At 46.5% G+C, this 20,308-nt stretch overlaps 1 protein-coding gene across 6 annotated transcripts in view; it reads left to right on the top strand.

Moving 5' to 3' along the window:
• DENND2A (DENN domain containing 2A) overlaps positions 1–20,308 on the top strand; it is a 61,622-nt gene that overhangs the window by 9,825 nt on the left and 31,489 nt on the right. Inside the window, exons 1-6 of one of the 6 annotated variants that reach the window (XM_041129485.1) lie at positions 11,580–11,751; positions 12,922–13,039; positions 13,526–13,775; positions 15,195–15,293; positions 17,037–18,248; positions 19,319–19,473. In XM_041129485.1, coding sequence (XP_040985419.1) covers positions 15,223–15,293; positions 17,037–18,248; positions 19,319–19,473 — 1,438 coding nt within the window. In that variant the 5' untranslated portion in view covers positions 11,580–11,751; positions 12,922–13,039; positions 13,526–13,775; positions 15,195–15,222. Of the gene's footprint in view, positions 1–11,579; positions 11,752–12,921; positions 13,040–13,525; positions 13,776–15,194; positions 15,294–16,647; positions 18,249–19,318; positions 19,474–20,308 lie in introns of those variants that run through there. The other 5 variants (XM_030040809.2, XM_041129487.1, XM_041129486.1 and 2 more) reach the window with 5 other exon arrangements.

The raw sequence follows: 20,308 nt of genomic DNA, 5'->3' as shown, positions 1-20,308 counted from the left end.
GGACATCAAGAGTTAGCTGAGAAGGGTCGGCCCATTGTTCCAGTTTAGTTCCTGCATAAAAAATTATGTTAATCTGAGGTATCCAGGAGCATATTTGCCATATAAACTGCTTGCTCTTATCTCAGTGTACAATATTTTCCAAAGTCAGTCTTGCCAAACATAGGACCCGAGGCAGGACTGATTTCTTATTCATCATCGTTTTTACCTGTCATCAAAAGTCAGATTCCTGTGAAGAAAGTCTAAAGAAAAGTGATTTCTTAGTTTTATATGATAACTGTATTTACAAACACTATACATCTCTCATATTCTTTTTTTTGCTTTGGAAGACATATAAGCAAAGATAACTTCTTGCTAACCTATGTCTAGAGCCAAAATTTCTCCTCTGTCTTACTTTTTAATAGGAATGCAGTGGACCCACTTGGAGAAGTGGATGACAGATTTTTATTAAGTAAATGCTATCCAGTCTGAATGTTTGAGTTACTACATGTGGAAGAGATGGGAAGAAGAATGCCTACTTGAATGCCAAACATTTTTCTTACCAGCCAAAAAGTAAATCAAGTATAGCATTACATAAGCTCTTCTTGCACATCTTCTAATAGGAGAAAGGGAATTTCCCCTAAAAGATCAAGTTTAGGTTTAGTTTGCCAGTAATGTCTGTAGACATTCTCTTTTCAATAAAGGAAATCTAGTTATTATCAAAAGATCCATTGTGTTCAGCCATGGATAATTAAAGCAACGTAGTGCGGCTTCTGCCTTTGCATAAAGAAGGTAGTTCTGGTGAGGAATATCTAACTGGCCTGTTCACAGGCTATCTAGTCTAGAGAAGATGTGCGTTTGTTAAAATCACCATCTTCTGTGGGGAGAAAAGCGTTTATGGACAGCCTCTTTCCTGAGCCAGACCTTTAGAGCTGAGTGTGTAATACAGGTATTTTTGGCGCAGGGCGGGGTGGGAACTTCACACAGGAACCTGCATATCATCAGGGTGTTGTACCAGGTAGGTCACTGGTCTCCTAGTGCTGGTCATCTACTGTGGGAAACCTAATTTCTCACCCTGCAGGAAAACTTTGTATCTTTTTAGCATGGCATGAGAACCTGTAAGACTTGTCCCCTCCAGAGAGGTTTTATGGACTTGAGCTGAGGGACTCTGCTTGGGTTTCTGTAGGTAGACCTGTGTTGGTGAGGAGCAGAAATGAGGTGAATGTGGAGGGTTTGGTGGGTGAAATGCAAACCACACCATAATCACTAGACTCAAATCAATACCTGCAGTACAGCTAGGATTTTGCCTTGCATTGCACTGGAAACGATGTTTATGAGCATTTAAGATGAAAGGGGATGATGTTTGTTAAATAGTTCCGGGGACAGAGCCTTCCACAAAGGGTTTGACTCTAGAAGACTCCTACTTTGATAGTTCTAGGTCCTGTAAAATGTGCCCTTGTGAAATGCATTCAGTACTGGCTGCTTTGTAGTAATGAGTTTTTCCTGTGCACAATAAACAGTACCGGGGCCCAGTCCAGGACAACATTCAAACATCTTGGGTGGAGTATGCCCTTGTGGTTACCCTGGAATACAAAACTTGGATGCATGTTCTCTGGGTTGGAAGCTTCTGTAAGAATAGCTCTGCTTCGGTTGTGAGATAAGGGCTCGATGGAGGAAATTGTACATGGGTGCTCTGCTTCTGCTCTGTTACCAAACAGTTTGATGTATATGAAAGAAAGTAAACAATGGAAATTTAAGTCCTCTAGAGTATGTATTGCCATTAGCATATCCCTTGGAAGAGAGTAGTGAACAATACGTGCATGTTTGATAACTCTCCAGTGTCTAGGTTTTCTGCCATGAGAAACCCAAAGCAAAGAGAAAAAACAAATCTCCCATATAAATGCTTCCAGTATTTCTCAGTTTTGTTTTGGGTTTTTTGTTTGTTTTGTTGTTTTTTTTTTTAATTTAGTTATGAAATAACTTTAAGCTTTTCAAAAAATTGTACCCTGGTCTCTCTGAAAGTGGAATGAATTTGGGAAGAAAATATTTTCTTTTTCTAATAGTAAGAATTTACAGCACTTGTTACTATTTGCCAAGGCAGCCTTGCTGGTAGATTCATGGCCTCCCTAATAGCTTCCACTGAACTGTTGAAGTTTGTTAGGCACTACAGAATTACTAGGGACAAAAGACCGTGGAAATGTGTTAGGGACAGCACAATTCTTTATCTTGTTTTAGCAGACGTTTTTTACTGCTTGCTTGCTGGTCAGTTGGAGAAAGGTAAAAAATACCTCTTGGGGCGGAAAAGGCACCTAATAATAATGTTTTGAAAGGGATTTTTTTTGCAGTTTTGGGGGGGGGGGTTGGCTTGTTTTCCACGGAGAAAATGAGAGTGAATTCTCTCTTTGACAGTAATTAATGACAGGTTATCATAGGATAATCCAGGTTGGAAGGGATTGCAGGAGGTCTCTACTCCAGCCTCCTGCTCAAAGAGGTTCAGGTCTGAGCTCAGACCAGGTTGCTCAGGGCTTTGTCTGGTTAGGTCTTGAAAACCACCAGTAATGGAGACAGCAGGGCTGTTCCAGAGCTGTATTAACCTCGTGGTGAAAAAAATTTTTCCTTATATCAAGTCTCTACGTTGTTTCCACTTGTTCCCATTGTCTCTCATCCAGCCAAGAGAGAAGCAGCCAAGGAATTTGCTTCAGGTCACACACTGTGCTACACCAATGATTTTGTTTTTATGAGAAGTAAAATGTTTTAAAAGTCATGACAGAATGTGGAAGCCTGAGTCTTGTTTCTGAAAGGGACTGGGGCGCATGGGTGGCAGTCCAGATCTGACCTGGACGTGCTTAGGTGCAGAGCATCACTGGGTCAGTCTGTCCATCTTCCGAGCCGCCAGGACATGAGGAAGCTCTTTAGACCATGTCTGGATTAATCAGTTCTTCTGGAAGTGCTTTTTTCAGGACTGTGACCCATTATCTCCCATGTTAGCAAGTTTTGCCAGCTCTGTGGAGCTGGATCTGGCACCTGGTAAGTGCCAGAGTTTGCAAGCTATGTAGGTGCATGAAGATGCAGAAAGATATTCTCTTAATTTTCCCAGCAATACCTAGACTATGTCTCCTGTTGCAATTGGTAAAAAAGGAATGCATGCTTACAATTCTTTGAAAATGTTACCCGCTTTTACAATGTTTGTTTAAAACAAAATCTGACCCTCAGTGGGTTTCGAAAATGGGTCTCAAACTTCAAAGTCGTGTAGTCGCTTCTGAAAATTTTACCTTTCTCTATTTATTTTGTTTATTTATTTCCCCGGGGCTTTTCTGCCACAAAGGTGGCAGAAGAATGTGCCAGCAAGCCAATGTGGTGTCTTACCAGCATTTTTGCCTGACGCTACCAGAAGATGAGATCTTTTTTCCCTCCTGTTACACAGTTTTCTTTTATGGTCAGAAGCTCTACCAAAGCCCATGGGGGAGAATGTACGGATGGTTATATGCAATAGATTTGCTCCTTATGCTCTACCCTTGTCTGGTGGCTCAGGGAGCCAAAGAGCAAAGGGTCCTTCCTCAAGTCGTTTTGTGCTCAGGTTGCTAAATGCCAGGTTACTGACGGGGCACGGGCAGACAAGCAACATGGTGATGTGAGTTGATTTTCTGTTTGTGTTGCTTTCTTGTCCGGGGGTGCCAATGTCAGCGCAGGGGGAAACCCTTGTGTTTCCCCAGGCCATTGCCCTCCTGACACACTCCTCTGCCGAGCCCCTTCCGTGGTTCCTGCGCTCGGAATCACCCTAGGAGGGAGAGGCTATCGAACCGCATGTGAGAGTGAAAGGGGTGGAGGAGGAAGAGCGATTTTCCCTAGGATTTGGGGGTTTTGGGGAGGGGTTTTTTCCCCACTTTTATTGGCCGGGAGTGCAATGACCGCTTAACCACATGGACGGGGCTCGCTCCCTCCCCCACGCTTCCTCTCCCTGGCAGAGCACAGGCTCTCAGATTTCCTCCCAGCGCGGGCGGATGGCGGCTCTCAGCTACATTCCTCTTAGTACAAAAGAAAAGGAAAAACTGCTCTCCACACGGGCAGATGGCCGACTGTTTCCTGGCAGCTCCGCTCCAATGTCCTTTTTCCTATTGTCCTGACAAACACACGCACACATGCACGCACACACCCACAGAGAGCAGCTTTCCTCCTGGAAAAATAAATAAATGCAAGCCCTCTTTGCAGAGGTTTTTCTTCTTTGGAGCTGTGCAAGTTTCCTCCTTGTGATGGGTAGATCTTTGGCGGCTCACGTGCTGCCTGGCCCTGCTCTCTGCTGAGGAAGGTTGAATGAGGGGATGATGTGCTGCTCTGTGGTTGAAAGATACGGAGTAAGATCTGTGATAAGCAGATTCTGCATTTGTGATGGCCGAGATATGTGGGAGAGTGAGGGTGGGAGGAAAGAGGAGGTTGAGCAAGGCAGGGGGAAGCAGGGTCTCCAGAACCAAACAGCAATCTACAGGTGACTTTTTGCTTGAGCTCAGAAGGTGATGCTTAATAGAGACAGACTGTACCGGCAGCTCATGGAGTCGGACTTGGTACAGGAAGGTCTCCTGGAGCATGCAGCTACCAGGGTTCTGCAGATGGTGCCCCAAGGTTGTAGTGATGGACACTTCAGGAAGCTGTGTGCTAAATCCTCATCAGGAGGGGCAAGAGTCAGCATCCTGCAGGGTGAAGGCCACCAAAGAAGAGATTTGCTGAGGCTCCGTTTGTCTTCCCCGATGATAACTTATTTTGGAAGAAGTTGAGGTTCTTTGTTTTAATGCTCTCATTTCCTTTCTGAATGTGAGACAATTTGTCTTCCTGCCAGGAAACTCTTTGCAGAGTTGCTCCTGGAAGGGACCTTTTTGGGTCCCGTTTGTGCTAGAATAGCAGAGGTTATCTGACCACATCGAAAATGAATTCCAGTGTGGCTCATGAACTGAACACTATATTTTAGTGGCAGGTTGTTTCCTATGCTGTCAAATGTTTGGGTTTCTTATAAGCATAATAATAACCCTGAATTCTTTCCAATTCTTTTTACACTAGAAGTGATTTACTGTTGTAGTAGGACTGGTATATTTGTAACACAGCATTTCTACCACAGGGGAGAAAGTATCTACACCAACTGCCTACACTGGTAGAAATGCATATTTGCCAATGTAGTTTCATCTTTGTTGGGGACTGAAGCCAGTTCCACTGCATCTGCTAGGAATCCTGTCTTGGTGTGGCTGATAGACGGTTCTGCTGGCAAATGTGTGCTTGTGTAAATCTGGTCCATATTTCTTTTGTTTTATTCCATATTGACTACAGTTGTCTTGTATGTGGGTAGTTTCAAAGCCAAAGAAAACAGGTATGAAACGCCGGCTCCACTGATGTCATCAGCAAACTCGTGTTCGCTTCAGTAACACAGGATTCACCGCTAATGTCTTCTTCGGCTTTGGCTTAAAGGAACTGAATTTTCATTTATTAGGCTGCAAAGCATAAGTAAATATTATCCCACTTTGAAAGGGGCTGAGCAACCCCACTGTGTGCACACATGCGCTAATGAAAGATCTAAAACACAAGGAGATGATCTAGTATTGCCAAGAACCGTCACAGAAGAGCTGTCCTCTACTCCTGCCTTCACTTCCCAGGGTCTTTGTTTCTCCATCTGGAATTACATTTTTTTAAATCTTTTTTTCATGACTTCCTTGTAGAAAGCTTAGCCTGAAACATGTCATTCCACTAAAGATTGTAATTAGACTTCATTTTAGCAGCCAGATTGGGAAATACGGAATCTCTTCCTTCCCTTTGAATTTTTTCTTAATATTTGTTAACCTACCTGCAGGAGTGAAGACTTATCATGTCTCTAAGCAGTAATACAAACCATATTTGGCACCAGAAAGAATAACAGTATTTACCTTCTATACATGCAGGATTTAGCTATGCTTGTGAGCAGTGAATTAGAAAAAGAGCATTGCTGTTTTGTTTGATATGGTCATGTAACATCCCACCGCTAACCCTGGAAATGCTGTGTTTTCCAGCTGAGGGTGTGGTTGCCTGAAGGAAACTGGAGGGATGTCGGATACCCTTTGAGTTGTTGAACTTTTTTTCTGTTTGTTATGTGTTTAGAGGGAGGAACAAAGGAAAAATAAGACAATGGGAAATGTGGGACAAGCTTAATAACAGTGGGTGCAACGAGCCCCACCTTTAACAGAAGACAATTCACATTGTGAGACCCTGGTTTTGATTTCTGTCTTCAGGTCAATTTTTTTTGTTTCAGTCTGCAGTTTTCCATGCTGAGCATTGCCTCTGGCTGAATTACTTTTGAAAGCCTTCAGCCAAAATGTTTCAGCTGTTTCAAACAGTGAAGCTAGGGGATAAAAATGTGCTGTTTCCCCTGTGTTAGAAAGCACATCAGGTTTTTCTTTTGCGAAGACTAATCTTACACTTTGAAACAGAAGTGTTAAATGCTGTTTGGATCAGGAATTTGTCCTTTGCCACTTCTGTGTCATCTCTACCTTAACTTCTCCAAGGCTCTGTGGGAAGAAAATTTCATCTGGCATGTGGTCGGCAGACGTTTTTATTTTTGGTAGCCACAATCTTCAGTAGTTACCTTGTTCCCGAATGTGCCCTCCTTACAGCTCCCTGTGCCAGGCAGGTGATGCTGGTGCTATCCCTGTGGAGCTTGACTACAACCTTCAGCAATGGGTGGTGGAGGGAAGTAATGGACAGGAGGTGAGAGTAGTTTCTCAAGGGTCCAGCTGCTTTACTACAGAACAGGGATGGCCTAAGGATGCAACTGAGACCCAGGGTGACACACCAATATTGCCCACAGCAGGTCCTGCTGGCTCCCCTCTTCTTGTTGCTGAGGGTTAGCTTCTTTCCAAGCAGAGCCTTGTTGCCAACCCAGTCGTAACACTGGTCCTATAATAAAGCCCCAACCTGGGAGTCATATGAGGATGGATACATGCCATCTGCAGTTCAGAGCCAAAGGCTGGCCGCCTAACTGGTGGTACAGAATACGTTTCTGGGGTTTGGTAGGACCTCCTTGTAAATCTCTGCCCAGGAACAGTGGACTAGACTACCAGGAGTTTGTTTCTGCTGTGCCATTGATTATCCTGCTGGCACCATAGCAGAAAAGAAGCAGAAACAGCTTAATTTACTAGTATCCAGAAGAGGCAAAGCCTGGACTAGGAAGGAAGGAAGGAAAAGATCCTCAGTCCTAGTCAAGGTCAATGATTTTGACATAAAGATGCAGTCATTCTGCTTCTAAAGAAATAACTGCTACACTCTGCATGCATGGGTGTGCAATGAGGGAGAGGTGTGGGATGCACTTAGGATGTTGACAGTGGAAATGCACGTATGGAGTCCAATGTTTTTTTTCAATGCAGACTATCCACATAGGGCAAGTTGTCTCAGATAAGCACTGTGGATATGCAGAAGCTTTATCCAGGATTTCAGGATGTTTGGTAGCCAGGAGAGAGCTGTAGTGGATAAAACCTGGGGAAATATGCAAGCTCCTCAAGTTCTGCCCTCTAAGGGTGGGCAGAAAGGAGGTGCTCAAGCCAATCTGGTGTCAGGTGGCTTTGTTTTGGTGATACCAGGCCTGGGGGCAGGTAAAAATAAAAAACCTGGAAACTGTAGGGAAGCAGTTTTTAAGGTAGCAGATTGAGTGGTGGAGGCTTCCTGAGGCTGGAAGTGTGGAGGGGAGGCTGCTTCTGCTAGAGCAGGGAGGTAGGACAGCAGTGGGCAATGAAAACTAAGACAGGGCTAAGGGCTGGGATGATCTGGGAGAACCTGTAGATTGGGCAGGGAGGGGGAAGTAAGCGGAGGAAGAGTCTGCAGCTACAAGCCATCATAGAAAGTCTGTAGGATGGAAGGAAGGTATTTGGACGAGCTATGGGTAGAGAAGGACTGGCTAAGCAATGATTTGAGGGGACAAGTCTGGAAAGAGAGGAATACAGGGAAGTGGTGATGGGCGGGGGCAGGGAGAGCCTGGCTGGGACAGCTGATAGTGAGTGTGAAATTAGCAGTGGGTGAAGAAACTGGGACTTGAATCACGACCTTGGAGAGCTAAACCTAGGCTATCTGGGCAAGGGGAGACCTGAGAAGCATCGACTGGTATTGAGCAGGTGAGGAAGATGGTATGTAACAAGTATCTAGTGTGAGGATGTGAGAGGACAGAGGTGGGGGCAGATCAGAGAACTTTTTCGCAAGATGGGGTCAAACTTAAAAATAACTGTCAGGCTTGACTGGGCGGTCACAGTCATCCGTTTGGTGCGTCTGTGATCTCCTTCAGTGCAACAGAGGGGACCTGCTCTGCAGGTGAATCTGGGTAATGTAGCAAGGGAAACCGGTGTCTGCAGGGGTTCCTTGCTTAATTTGGCAGGTAATGAAGGAGAAATGGCTAGGAACCTCCTCACCTGCCCTTCCCAGAGCTCGCTGCCATGTCGGACAAACCCTGAAAACGGAGGTTTTGCCAGCTGCAGCCAGGTGTGCGTTCCCTGGCCTGGGTGCCAGACGTGGGGCTGGCCCCGTGGCTGCTTGTGAAGGCAGCGGGGGTTGCACTTGTAACAGTCTGAAAAATCAAGTCTTGCTCGCCCCTGTACTAAGAGCAAATTGTAGTTTTGCCTGTAGTCTGTGCAACCCAGTTTGCCATTTATATGGTTATACGGTGAGCAGCAAATGTCCTTGAAGGGAAGCAGTGAGGAGAAAGCAAACTATTCAGTGAGTCTTTCCCAGTGATATGATTTCATCCCTTCCCTGTGCTTCAGTGCTCATCAGGTGTTCCATGACAGGTGACTGATGTCACTATCTGAGCAGAAAACTTTTTGCTTTTCCCCCCTTTTATTTCTTTGCTGTTTTAGTGAGTTGAACTAGCTAGCTTGCTAGCCCTTGCTAGCTCAGAAAGGACTTTACAAGCACTGGAGCTGATACAAAGGAAGCAGGAGCAAGAAGGGAGGAAAGAGTAGGCACACCCTTAGTCAATGGCAACTATTAGATCTGATCAGGCATGTCCTTTACCAAGGACAGGGATGAGACCTCATTGCTGGGAGTCAAGGCAGGAGCAGGGGCCTAGGGAGAGGGAGAAGCAGAGCAGTCCCTTTAACCATAGTAATCCTTTAAATCAGGTTAGTGACTTATAAGTGGGCAGAGTTTGTTCTGTGGACTTAGAGAGGGAGAAGGTCAGTAGAACGAATTCTATCATAAAATTAAAGACATATCATAACACACAACACAGCTTTTCTGCACACGGGCTGAATGCCGACACTGTGAGTTTCTGCATTCCTTGCGTTGCAGCTTTGTTCCTCTGACACAGGGTGCATGCATGAAGAGAGAGGTTGTGGTATGTCAATTCCACTTGGGGTTTTTGAAAATAGTTTGTTCTGACACATGGGATTCTCCTGACCCCTGTGTAAGTCCTGTGGTATAAGATATGATAAATCAAAGGGAAAAGTTAGGACGAGTGGGGCAAGGGGGGTAGGAGGCTGTGTGGGATCTGGCTCTAAAAGATATTGTAGGAGCATATCGCTTCCCAGTCATTGGTCCTTCATGGATATGTTTACATAAGTTTATCCTGCTTTTTTTCTTTAATAAATGACTTGAGCCTGACTATCTACAATTAGGATCCCATTATGAGTGTGATTAACTGAACGACCCTGCTGTTAGTGTCTTCAGTCTCCATGGCCAGCAGGAGACTCGCGTGGCCAGGACAATCGGTGCCTGCAAAGAGGTGACAGCTCCCCTTGCCCCAAACTAACTGTGCCCAGCACAGTATGGCAGAGTAGCTGAGGTGGGAAGGCACCTCTGGAGATGGCCAAGTCCAGCCCCTTGCTCAGAGTGGGGTCACATAGAGCAGTTTGCTCAAGACATTGTCCAGCTGGGTTTTGAGTATCTCCAAGGAGACAGCCTCCACAACCTCTCTGGTGCTCGGTCACTCTCTCAGTAAAAAAGTTTTTTCTTGTGTGTAAGCTGAATTGTCCTTTCACTGGATGCCACAGAGAAGCCCTGCTGTTGCAGAGGTGGCCCATCCTCCCAGACCTTGGAGTACGCTCATCTGCAGGGCTGACTGGGAGAGGAAAGAAGTGGACTTCATGGAAGTCCTCTGAGGAGAAACTGTTGCTGCTGTCAGCTAGGGAAGGCTCATGGCCCATGTTGCAGAGCTTTGCGTCAAACACCCTGAGCTTAAGTTTCAGAAAACCCTTGCCTTGCTGTTGGGTTGGCGTTGGGCACCTCGAATCAGTGACTCCCCCACTGCAAACATCTTGTTTCGCTGAGGGAGCCTGCTCTTGGGTCCTGTTGCCCTTCTCGGCTCTAGCCGCGTCCCCGCTCGGCTGTTGTCCTCCCTGCTCTGCAGGGGCTCACCCCTGAGGTCACGCTGCTGCCAGGGACCTCGGGAAGGCAGCATACTCATACCCAGGCCCAGGGACACTGCCTGGTGCTGGGACTGTGCACAGGGGCCCACGCAGTGGCCTGTGTGTGTGTGGTTGTGCACAAGTGCACATCCTCATGCCTGCTTCTTCCCCCAAGGGGAAATGGGCTCCAAACAGAGCAAGGGCTGGGGGAGGGAGCCTTGAAGGCTTCAACTGCTGGCTTCCCCTTACTCATGATTTTCCTGTTAGTGTTTTGTCTTCTTGGCATCCTTCCTGTTCTTTATATATGTATGTTATATATTGTTGTCTCGTTGTTCCTGTCTGTATGTTGCATCCTTTGTTCTGTAAAGCACTGGAGCGGAGAGGTATTACTTGCAGGCTTTGTCTGGCTGCTCAGGGTTACTCGTGAAAGTAACTGGAGAGACTGTTTCTGTGAGCACCAAGGAGAAGAAACGCAGTGTGTGTTTTTTCTTCTTGGAGGAGAGTTTGACCAGCTGCAGGTAGCTCCTGCTGCTGTGAAGCCTTACTGTTTATATGCACCAGTGGTGTGGCTAGTATCCAGTTACGGACTTATATCCGATTTTTGTGCGAGGTGCAGAGTAAACAGAGCAAAGAAAATCTTGAGACATGGCCTCCAGCACGCGGCAATGATAATACCCACCCCCAAACCACAAGACCCTTTGAGGTATGCTTGGTTTATTCCCCACAAACAAAATAGCAAAGAAGGGAGGCCTGGGAGGCTTGCTGCCATCGCTGCCTGACCTTATCAGAGGCAAGACTCCACGTGTGCAACCCGCGCGCTGGCTGTGTACGTTTCTTGTGATGTAGACTGCAAGGCATTTGGCGCTCCTCTGGCTTTTGTCATCGTCTGGTGGCTGCACCAAGTACAGCGGGCAAAGCTGGTTTCTTGCTCTCCCTGAAAGAGTTTAGCTCATATTCCTCTGGAAGACTTCTTTGTCCTTTGGGAGTGGGAGCGTGCCTACTGTCAGCGCCTCTTTTTTATTCACTGGTTGCTTTGGAAACGTCGCATAGTATCTAGTGCCCTGAACCAGATGTGCGTACTCCAAAAGCGTTTTGATCGGAAGTGGGGAAGAGGGCATTGGGGAAGGGGGGACGGGAGGAAAACTTAAATTAGAAGAAAGCCAAACAGCTATTGCTGGAGACAGATGATTACAGCTCATTTCAAGGCTGTTTCCTGCATGCCAATGGTAGATCAGTAAACAAACGCCTCTTTGCGAACACAAAGCAGGCAGGAACTGTGTTTGGAAGAGAGAGGTCGGGGTAGGTCTCACTTTGCTTGGTAGCAGGAAGCCCCTATCACATGTCCCTGGGAATTGTGAGGCCGGGTGTGTGTGGGAGATACGACGAGAGGCTTCTGCTGGGAGACTTAACATCCTTCCCAGGGTCCGGCCAACAGGTTTGAGAGCTGCCTCCCCTCCCTCTTTCCTCCCACCTCCTCCCCTGTCCTTCCTTTCCCAGTTTAATTTTGAAACGATATCAGATGACTGCTTTGTTCCCCCAAACAATGGTAGGGATTACTGAATAAATCGCAGTGGCGAGGCTCTCCAAATGGGGCTCAGCATCTTCTCTCCCCTTTTATAGCCTTGCTGCTCCAGGATGTACATGCCAGAAGCGATGGCCCTGGGCTCAGGTTGCCGCAGGGCTGTGCCTCCCATTGCCGGTAGAAAGTTCTTGTGTGGTTTTTAGAGAAAGCAACAATCAGTCAAGAAGTACCAGCTTGATGTATGTATGTCCTTCTCAGGTTGCCTGCTAACTGAACTCAGCCCTGCTTGTTTCTTCTAGGCACTTTGTAGGGCCCTGGTGTCCTGGTTTCGACTGGGATAGAATTGCACATGAGGCAGGAAAGCAGAGCATTTCGGATAACACTTCTAAGCCTCTGGCAGGTCTCCCTTCGCCATCCCTACATGCAGAGTCTCTCGTGCTCTCTCTCCCCACTGCCCTCCCTCTTTCCCTCCTGTCCACACAGTCGCATCACCTCCCTTGTACCAGACCGGGTGCATGTTGGACCCCTTCCATGAGCTGCTTTGTCTAAAACTCTCAACGAGCTATAGCAGGTCACAGAGGTGCTCCAAAGAGAGCCCGAGCCAGCACACAATCAGGGTAGTGTGTGGGTGGTCGATTGTAGCAGAGATGTGGGGAGACAGGAGGAACGGGCGTTCCCCCTGCCCTTTGCGGTGAACTGTCATGTTAACTCTGGGTGCCTTGTGGAGCCAAACCTTGGTAGAGAAGACCTAACTTTTATTTTCCTACTGGAGGCAATTTTCCATCACTGCCATCCCAGTTTTCTCTTGTCAGGCATTGGCAATGCCTGTGGGTCAGGCCTGCAAGTTGTTTCTGGTGACCTTATTAACAGAAGAGATGATCCCATCAACTTTGAAGTTCATTTGGGCTTGGGATTGGCCCCAGGCAAATTATCTGACTGTTGGGCTGATTGGGAGGTACTTTATTATTTTCTGCTATTTTATTCCAGAGGTGACTCTCTTTCTCCCTCATGTCTTCCAGTGTGTTTGGAAAAATGTTTACTGTTTTGGGCAGGACCAGCTAATGTGCTACAATAATCCCCTAGGTGATGCTGAGGACACCCTATATACCCTGCTGCTCAAGGGTGAAGGCACAGCACTCTCTGTATCTCCTAGGGATGACTTTGCTCCCCTAAGTGGCATGTGTTGTCAATGGGTGTGTCGGTAGGTACCTGGTTGTTGTCACGTTGCAGCATCTGATGTGTTGCTGCTTTGGACGCTCCTGGCCCGCTCTTTAATCTGCCCAGTGTGAGTGCATTGCTTTGGTTACTTCTGCCACACGTGGTGGCTGGGGAGGACAGATGTCCCTCTGGTCTTGGCTCCAAGTCATGCTGATCTGCTGATTGCAGTGGTGCTCCTTTCACAGGAGTCTCTTTTGCAGCACTCAGCAACTGCTTTGTGCCTTGCTTCTGCTCACCGAGGGTGATGGGGCCTGTCCCATCCACTACAGATGAAGAAACGAGTGCACCTCTTATTCTGTTTTATGTTCTTTTTGGCCTCTCCCACAGGAGAGGCACATGACTGTGCTGAGCACCAGCACACATTTGCTCATACCCAGATGTTCATTTTCAAGGCAGTGTTTGCTAGGGGGCTATTGGAAAAGGCTGAGATATGGAGTTTCCTGATGGGGAAATTGTGTGATTTTATCAGGACAGAGGGGCTCATCCCAAGCGAACATTCGGTGTGGCAGCAGAGCCACAGGGGTTGTGTGTATGCCGACTCCCATTGTTGTCACGTTTCTTACTGCTAAAGGCAGTGCCGAGGAGCTCCAGCCACTGACCCTGCTGTGCAAAGCACTAAATGAGTGACGAGTGAAGAGACCCCTGCTCTGAGGGTGTTGTAAGCCAAGTGTAGAGCAGCCTCTGTTGCAGCTTTGCAGGAATCTGCTTTGGCTGCCTGGGTGAGTCATTCTTTGGCTGGGGATGGGAGTGATCGTTAGTTTTTCATTATTCTCAATCCATAACAGTTAACGGATGGATGAATAGATTTTGTTCCTTGGGCTGGTAAATTTTCTTGACAGTGTTGCAAGGCTACTCTGTGTCTAGAAGTGAAGTGGGTGTTTGTTCCAGTTACTAACGAGGAAGAGAAGCCAAGGGGGTTTATTGTCTGGGGAAAGAGAGTCCGCTAATGGTTAGCGATGAGCTGCCCTGAGTGTGTACACATTGAGTTGACCCAGAGTTCACTCCTCGCCTCAGGAACGTTGCCAGTGTGGGATAAAGGGAGGGAGAGAAAACTGCGAACAAACAAGACTGATTTTTTTTTTAATTTTTTCCTTTCTCTGCCCAAAATACTTGAACAGTGGAGACGAGAGATCCTTTTGTTCTTTACTGTTTCTGGTGTGGTGGGTTTTATTTTTTTAACTACAAGAACCTACTGAATTTCCCAAGGCACTCTGTCTTGTTGCCAAATGGTAGACATGGTGGGGCAGCATCTGGCGGACCAGCCAAGTGGACAGATTTGAGAGGCTTCAGATTTTGCAAGTATTGCCTACAAGATGGTGAGCCTTTGTCATTGAAATGCTGCAGAGCAGGCAGACCACCCTGAGAAGTGAGGAGAGGTGGTGCTGCAGAGTAACAGACCGATGCTTTTATTTTTTTATTTAACAAGCAAGAGTATTGTGGGGCAATAAAAAGAGGATGGAGTCTGTTGCATTGACCAGGTAGCAGAAGTACTCAGAAGAAGAGAGGGACAGTCACTCCATGAATGCTAGAAATCATGAGGCAAACAGAATGACTCACTTTTGTGACTGATTTATCTTACCCCCAAGAGGAATTGTCCTCTGAAATCAGATCAGTAGCAGCCTAACATGGCCCACCAGAGAGAAGGAAACCAGTGGCTGCAGTGCAATGCCTCTCCAGCCTAAAATGTTTTCTGTCCCAAGCTGGGGATGTTGTGAGAGCGTTGCACGCACAAGGGACCAGTTCAGTCATGTGGCCTTAACACAGGTTGTTCTAAAATTGTTTTTGTTTTAGTCTTTTGTGAGGGAAAAAATCTAAATCCACTGAGATTTTTGCAACAATAAAAGCCTTCATAAAACATGCTCCACATTCAAGTCACGGTACAGCAGTTGATGCGGAGTCAAATAAAATTTTTGCCGTCAAAACCTGTCGACTCCTCCCTGGGCTTCTGAGGGGTAATGCTATCACCTCTCTTCCCATTTTGCAGAGAAGGAAACTGAGGCTGTGCTCAGAAAGCTGTCATGTCTTGCTTCTGCTCTTCTCCTGGATTTCAAGGAGAAACATGCATGTGTGTTTGTGTAGAAGGAAGAGAGAAGGATGCTGAGCACAGAGCAACGCCTCTTCCTTGTGTCTGTCTGCAGGTGACCTGCTGCCCTGCTGTGTGCTGACATGATGACAGCTAGCAAGGTGGCCGATGTGAGCAGCAAGTCTGAAAGCAGTGTCTGCAAGTCTGTTGAGAGGTGAGAGCTTTCCATGTTTCAGTGCCAGGTGCTTTGCTTGTGTTTGTTATCCCCAACAGAGAGAAAACTAAAGGAAGGAAACATTGTCTCTGCTCCGCAGTGTCCCTGTCTCCTCGCACCTTAAAACACTCCCCTGCAGGTCTCTGGTGGTTTCATTGCCATGTCAGGACTGTGACGTTGTGCATTTTAGCATCCAGTCGGACTGATAATGTCCTAGACTCACAGTGCTAGAAGAGGTCTGCCCCAAGGCAAGACCATGCTGATGATATCCCTGTCAATGGTTGCCCCACCTGCACTTGAAATCTTCAACACTGGAGACTCCACAGACTCCTCAGACAAGCCCTACTCTCCCCACCCATTGCAGGTTTTTCCCAGTGTCCAACTTTGGTTTTCACTGTGCAGTCAACAACCAATGGAACTGCCATGCCCTGCTCCTTGGGAAAGGCCACGGTGTTCACAGTGCCAGCTCTTAACCAAAGCATGATTTTGTCACTGACACAGCCAGGAGTTAAATATCTGTGAGGCTAGGGAAGGACAGCATCTGGCTTTGGTCCCATTTCTGCTTAGAAACCCATCCCAGACTCAGTTTGCACTACAACTGAGTCTGCAATGGCTGCCAGTGTTGCTTAGCTCCAGGACAAAGCTCAAGGCCTGGCAGCACACAGGGTATCCATGTGGATGCTCTTACAAGAGCGCTAAGTTCTGGAAGATGCACACTTGATACATTTAAGTTAATGGAGCAATCTCCCGAGTTGAGTCTCAGCGTTGGGATCGTGGTTAAATGGGACTAATGATATGGGTTTGCATCCCAGTAACTACCTTGTGTTGTCCTGGTGCTGTTTCCCAAGCACAGGCAAACCCCAAAGACATGGGTAAGTGCTTTGGTTCAGAAACATTTTGTGTTGGAATAACTGTCTGTTCAGCTGGAACTTTACTATATTGATAAAATATCACAATATTGTGATATCACACACTTAGAAATCCCTAGACTAAATATATTAGGGATTTTTGGTGCAGTTTGGACTCAAACAGTGAAGATTTTTTAATCCTTTGCTCTGAGGATGTTGAATCTGGTGTCTGGGTGCTATGTCACGTGCTCTAGGCTGAGAGAGTGTGCCAGGGTGCATGGGAGCCCAAGCCCACATGTGGCCTGGGATGATACAGCCATAGAAATATAATAATAAAAGTGCAGTCTTTGTGTATTAATATGCATTTGGGGAATATTTGGATGGACTGAGAGAAATCTCTGAGCAGGCACTAGAGGAATGCAAGCTGTATCATATGTTTTCTCGTCTGTTTAAAAGCAGCAATTTTGCTATTGTTTACAAATGTTCCATTTTGCATTTATTTGCAGTGGACCTGCTTAATGCCCTGACAATGTCAAAAACTGTACTGCAGTTCTGAACACAAACACACAAGCAGACACAAACGCTGGTGAACCTCTCATTGATATCAGCATGTCTGATGTACAAAAAATACCTCTCTCACCTGCCACCTACTTCTGCCACAGAGGAAGGCTTCATTTCAGACTGCGTCTTAGTTGTAACAAGAGGAGACTGTTGTATTCTGGCTAGAAGGACCTTTCCCTGAGTGTCCTCCCACATAAGCCTGTCTCTCAAGTGCTTGGTTTGAGCATCCTTTGCTGTTATCAGCTTTACAAGTAGAGCTTGTGGAGCTGATGGACTAAACCAAGGGTGAGCAATGGTGGTGAATGTTTCTTCTCTTTTTGTCTTTGGTGTGTAGGATCAAGCTTGCAGAAAAAAGCAATACAGCAGCTGTGAAGGAATTAGGAAGACCTTTGTGTGGTTTTTTGAATGAGAGATGTTCTGAAGGTGCCTCTGTCACCCTGGGTTTAACACCTGAAGCTGAACCAGTTTCTTCTGTGGTGAAGAATCCACTGGGAGCGTTGGAGAACTTCATGTTGGATCCAAGGCTAGACTGCTTTCAGCAGAACATGCTTAGTCCCAAAATGATCATCAGTGACCCGTCTGTGGATCTGAACGTTAAAGAAAACAGTAAAATCATCAGGAGACAGATAGGAGGCACTCAGAATATACGGTCACCTGGAAAAATTGCCTTGAGGAATAAGTCCTTCAGCATCAAGGACAAAATTTCAGAATGGGAAGGGAAAAAGGAAACACAGTCTGCTCCTCGCAGAGAGGAGGAGCAAGGAGTTAGAGAGGAACACAAGGTGCCCTGTGTAACTGAGAAGACGAGTGGAGAAGCACTGGTGACTCGGAAAGTCGAGACCAAGAGACTTATGAGCTGGGAACTGGAGTGCAAAGGGGCAGGCAAAGAGAATGAGCGGAAAGCAGGAACTCAGAAAGGCACAGGGCAGGCAGCAGAGCGAAAGGGGGAAGCACAGAAGGATGAGGAAGTGGAGTCCAGCCCTGCAAAATGTAAGGAGGTGAAAGGTGGGAAGTGGGAGGTCCAGAAGGAGAATCTTTCAGTGCTTAGTCAGGTCAAGAAGCTAGAGCAGGCTTTGAAAGACGGCTCAGCAGAGCTGCAGCCACAGTTGCCTGGTACTTACTATTCCCCACAGTGCTTGCAGGAGAAGGCAGCACAAGGACACACTGCTCCCGAGGGCCATGAGAGCATATGTGGGGCTGAGATCAACAAAAGGCTTCTTGGCTTGGACTCTGAAATCAGTGAACCAATTTTTGGGACTCTAGAAGAGGTAAGAACTTCTCATGCAAAATCCAAGGACTGCATGGTGGAGAACGTGTACACGGAGCCAGGGGTGCCGGAGAAGAAACCCTTCATCAACCCGCTGCCAAAGCCCCGACGGACTTTCAAACACGAGGGAGAAGAGGACTGGGTGCCAGCAGCTAGGAATAAAAGAAACTTACCTCCTCTGCCATCCATTCCTCCCCCTCCCCTCCCCTCCTCTCCTCCCCCGTCAGCTGTCAGCAGGAGGCTCTGGAGCGGGAAGCACAAGAACAACGCCGACCACAGGTATTCGGGCTGTTTCACAGGTATTCAGGCTGTTTCACAAAGCTGTTGGTCTTCATTGTGGAGTCTTGCCTTCCCATATCTCTCTGGGAGAGACAGATCTTCCCTGGTCACTCATGTTCCCCAGAGAGCCTTGCTGGCCATAACCAGCACTCAGTCATCTCTTAGGACGTATGAGTGGCCAGCACAACTTCACAGGGTAACTGTGAAGGGATAAGTCATGGCAGATTTTGGCTTTAAGGTCACTGCATTACATGGCTTAACCTTCAAGCCCAAGACTGAGGGGTTTAGGTTTTTGTTTTGTTAGCAGAAAATCTGTTTAATTACAAAATGACTACAGCTGGTCTGGAACGGGGTCTGGAATGATAATCTCGAGACTGTACCACAGCATTTTCACTGTTCATAGTAAACCTATTCCTCTAACTGAATCTGATGTGTATATATTCTTCTGGAGTGCTTTCTTGCCTTTTCTTCCCTCCCATATAATTGTCACACATCTTTGGGGTGGGGAGCATAAAATGCACAGCTGTTTCTAATGCTGCCTGCATAAACTGTCACCTAAAAATTCCTGGCTTGGGCACAGGAAGGAAATTGAAACTTTCCAGGTTTGTTAGTGGAGGACACTTAATTGTTTTTACCCTTTCTACCATCCTGCATGCAAGTATTGCTTTCCTCTACTGCTCAGAGAGCTGATTTTGGGGCTGCCTTATTCTGGCCAAGGGCGGGATCTGTGCTGTGAATGGGACCTCTCATGGCCTAAGGTTCTGTGCCATGTTGCAGGCTGTGCCACTTAACACTTGCATCTTCACCGTGTGCTATTGCCATGACAACCCAGATTATCTACAGCATCCCCGAAATGCCTTTATTTCTGTGGCTGATAAAAATAACCAATTTCAGTGTTACTTTTTCATGCTCTATATGGGATGAGGCTGTGAAACTTTCTTTTCTCACTATTTCGTTTTGCCAGCTGTGTGGCATGTTGGAGAAGTGAATTAGCTGTGATTTGGTTGTAAATGCTGGTTAACTGTATCACTCTCCTCTTTGCTCCTTCTCCCCTCCCATCAATGGTGCAGGAAGTCGTATGAATTTGAAGACTTGCTGCAGTCATCATCTGAGAACGGTCGGGTGGATTGGTACGCGCAGACCAAGCTGGCCCTCACACGCACTTTATCTGAGGAGAACGTCTATGAAGACATCCTGGGTAGGAGCTTTGGACAGGACATACTGGGTAGGAGCTTTGGACGGGGAAGGGATTTGACTGCTAATGCTTGAGTAACTGAGAAGGCTTGTGGTCAACAGGCACTCACCGGAGGTGCTGAATAAAGTATGTTTATTATCCAAATGCAATCCAAGACACGTTTTACACACATTATTGGCAAGTAGTAAGAAAAAAGGATGGAATAATTCAAAACTCATCAGCGTCAAAGTTGAACCTGAGGCACGTGGGAACTAGCTTTTTTTTTTTTTTTGCTGGCATCTCTCCTCTGTCTTCCTTTTGTCCTGTGGACTAATTCTCACAGCTCTGGTCTGTCCATTGTGGTGAGCTTGTCACTGCTGAGATGATGCGAACAGCCTGAAAACATAGCCTTGAAGTCGATTCCGCAGTTCAGAAATAGGATTGTGTATGGCTCCGGGTACCATTGAAATTAAGAAGCTATGTCCCACAATCTTTGAAATTGAGTTTTATTTCATTCTCTAACTTTGAGGGCAGATCAATGCCATTTTAAAGATTATTTCCTGTAACACTCTCAATTTATATAGTGTTTTTAAATATTTTGAGTTAGATGGCCTTTTATGGAACACAGAATAGAAGCATCCCTCTTGAAAAAGCCTTAATAAGTTTTAGTAGCTGTAGGCTGGTAAAGCTCTTGGCTGAGTTTAGCAGGATAGGAAAAGAATAGCTGCATCACCTCTCACCGTGCAGCTGTAACCCTACAAAGGTGGTCTGTGTTGTTCAGCATGGGAGAAGATGTGCTTTCTGAGGAGCAGGTCAGGCATTATTATTTTGATATGAATAAAAATGGATCATACTTGATAAGAAAGATCTCTCAAAGGAATTGTGT

Source organism: Aquila chrysaetos, chromosome 17 (genome assembly GCF_900496995.4).
Source record: "Aquila chrysaetos chrysaetos chromosome 17, bAquChr1.4, whole genome shotgun sequence".
NCBI classification, from domain to species: Eukaryota; Metazoa; Chordata; class Aves; order Accipitriformes; family Accipitridae; genus Aquila; species Aquila chrysaetos.
Note: the sequence above shows the minus strand (reverse complement) of the source record. Positions and strands in the feature narration are given on the sequence as shown.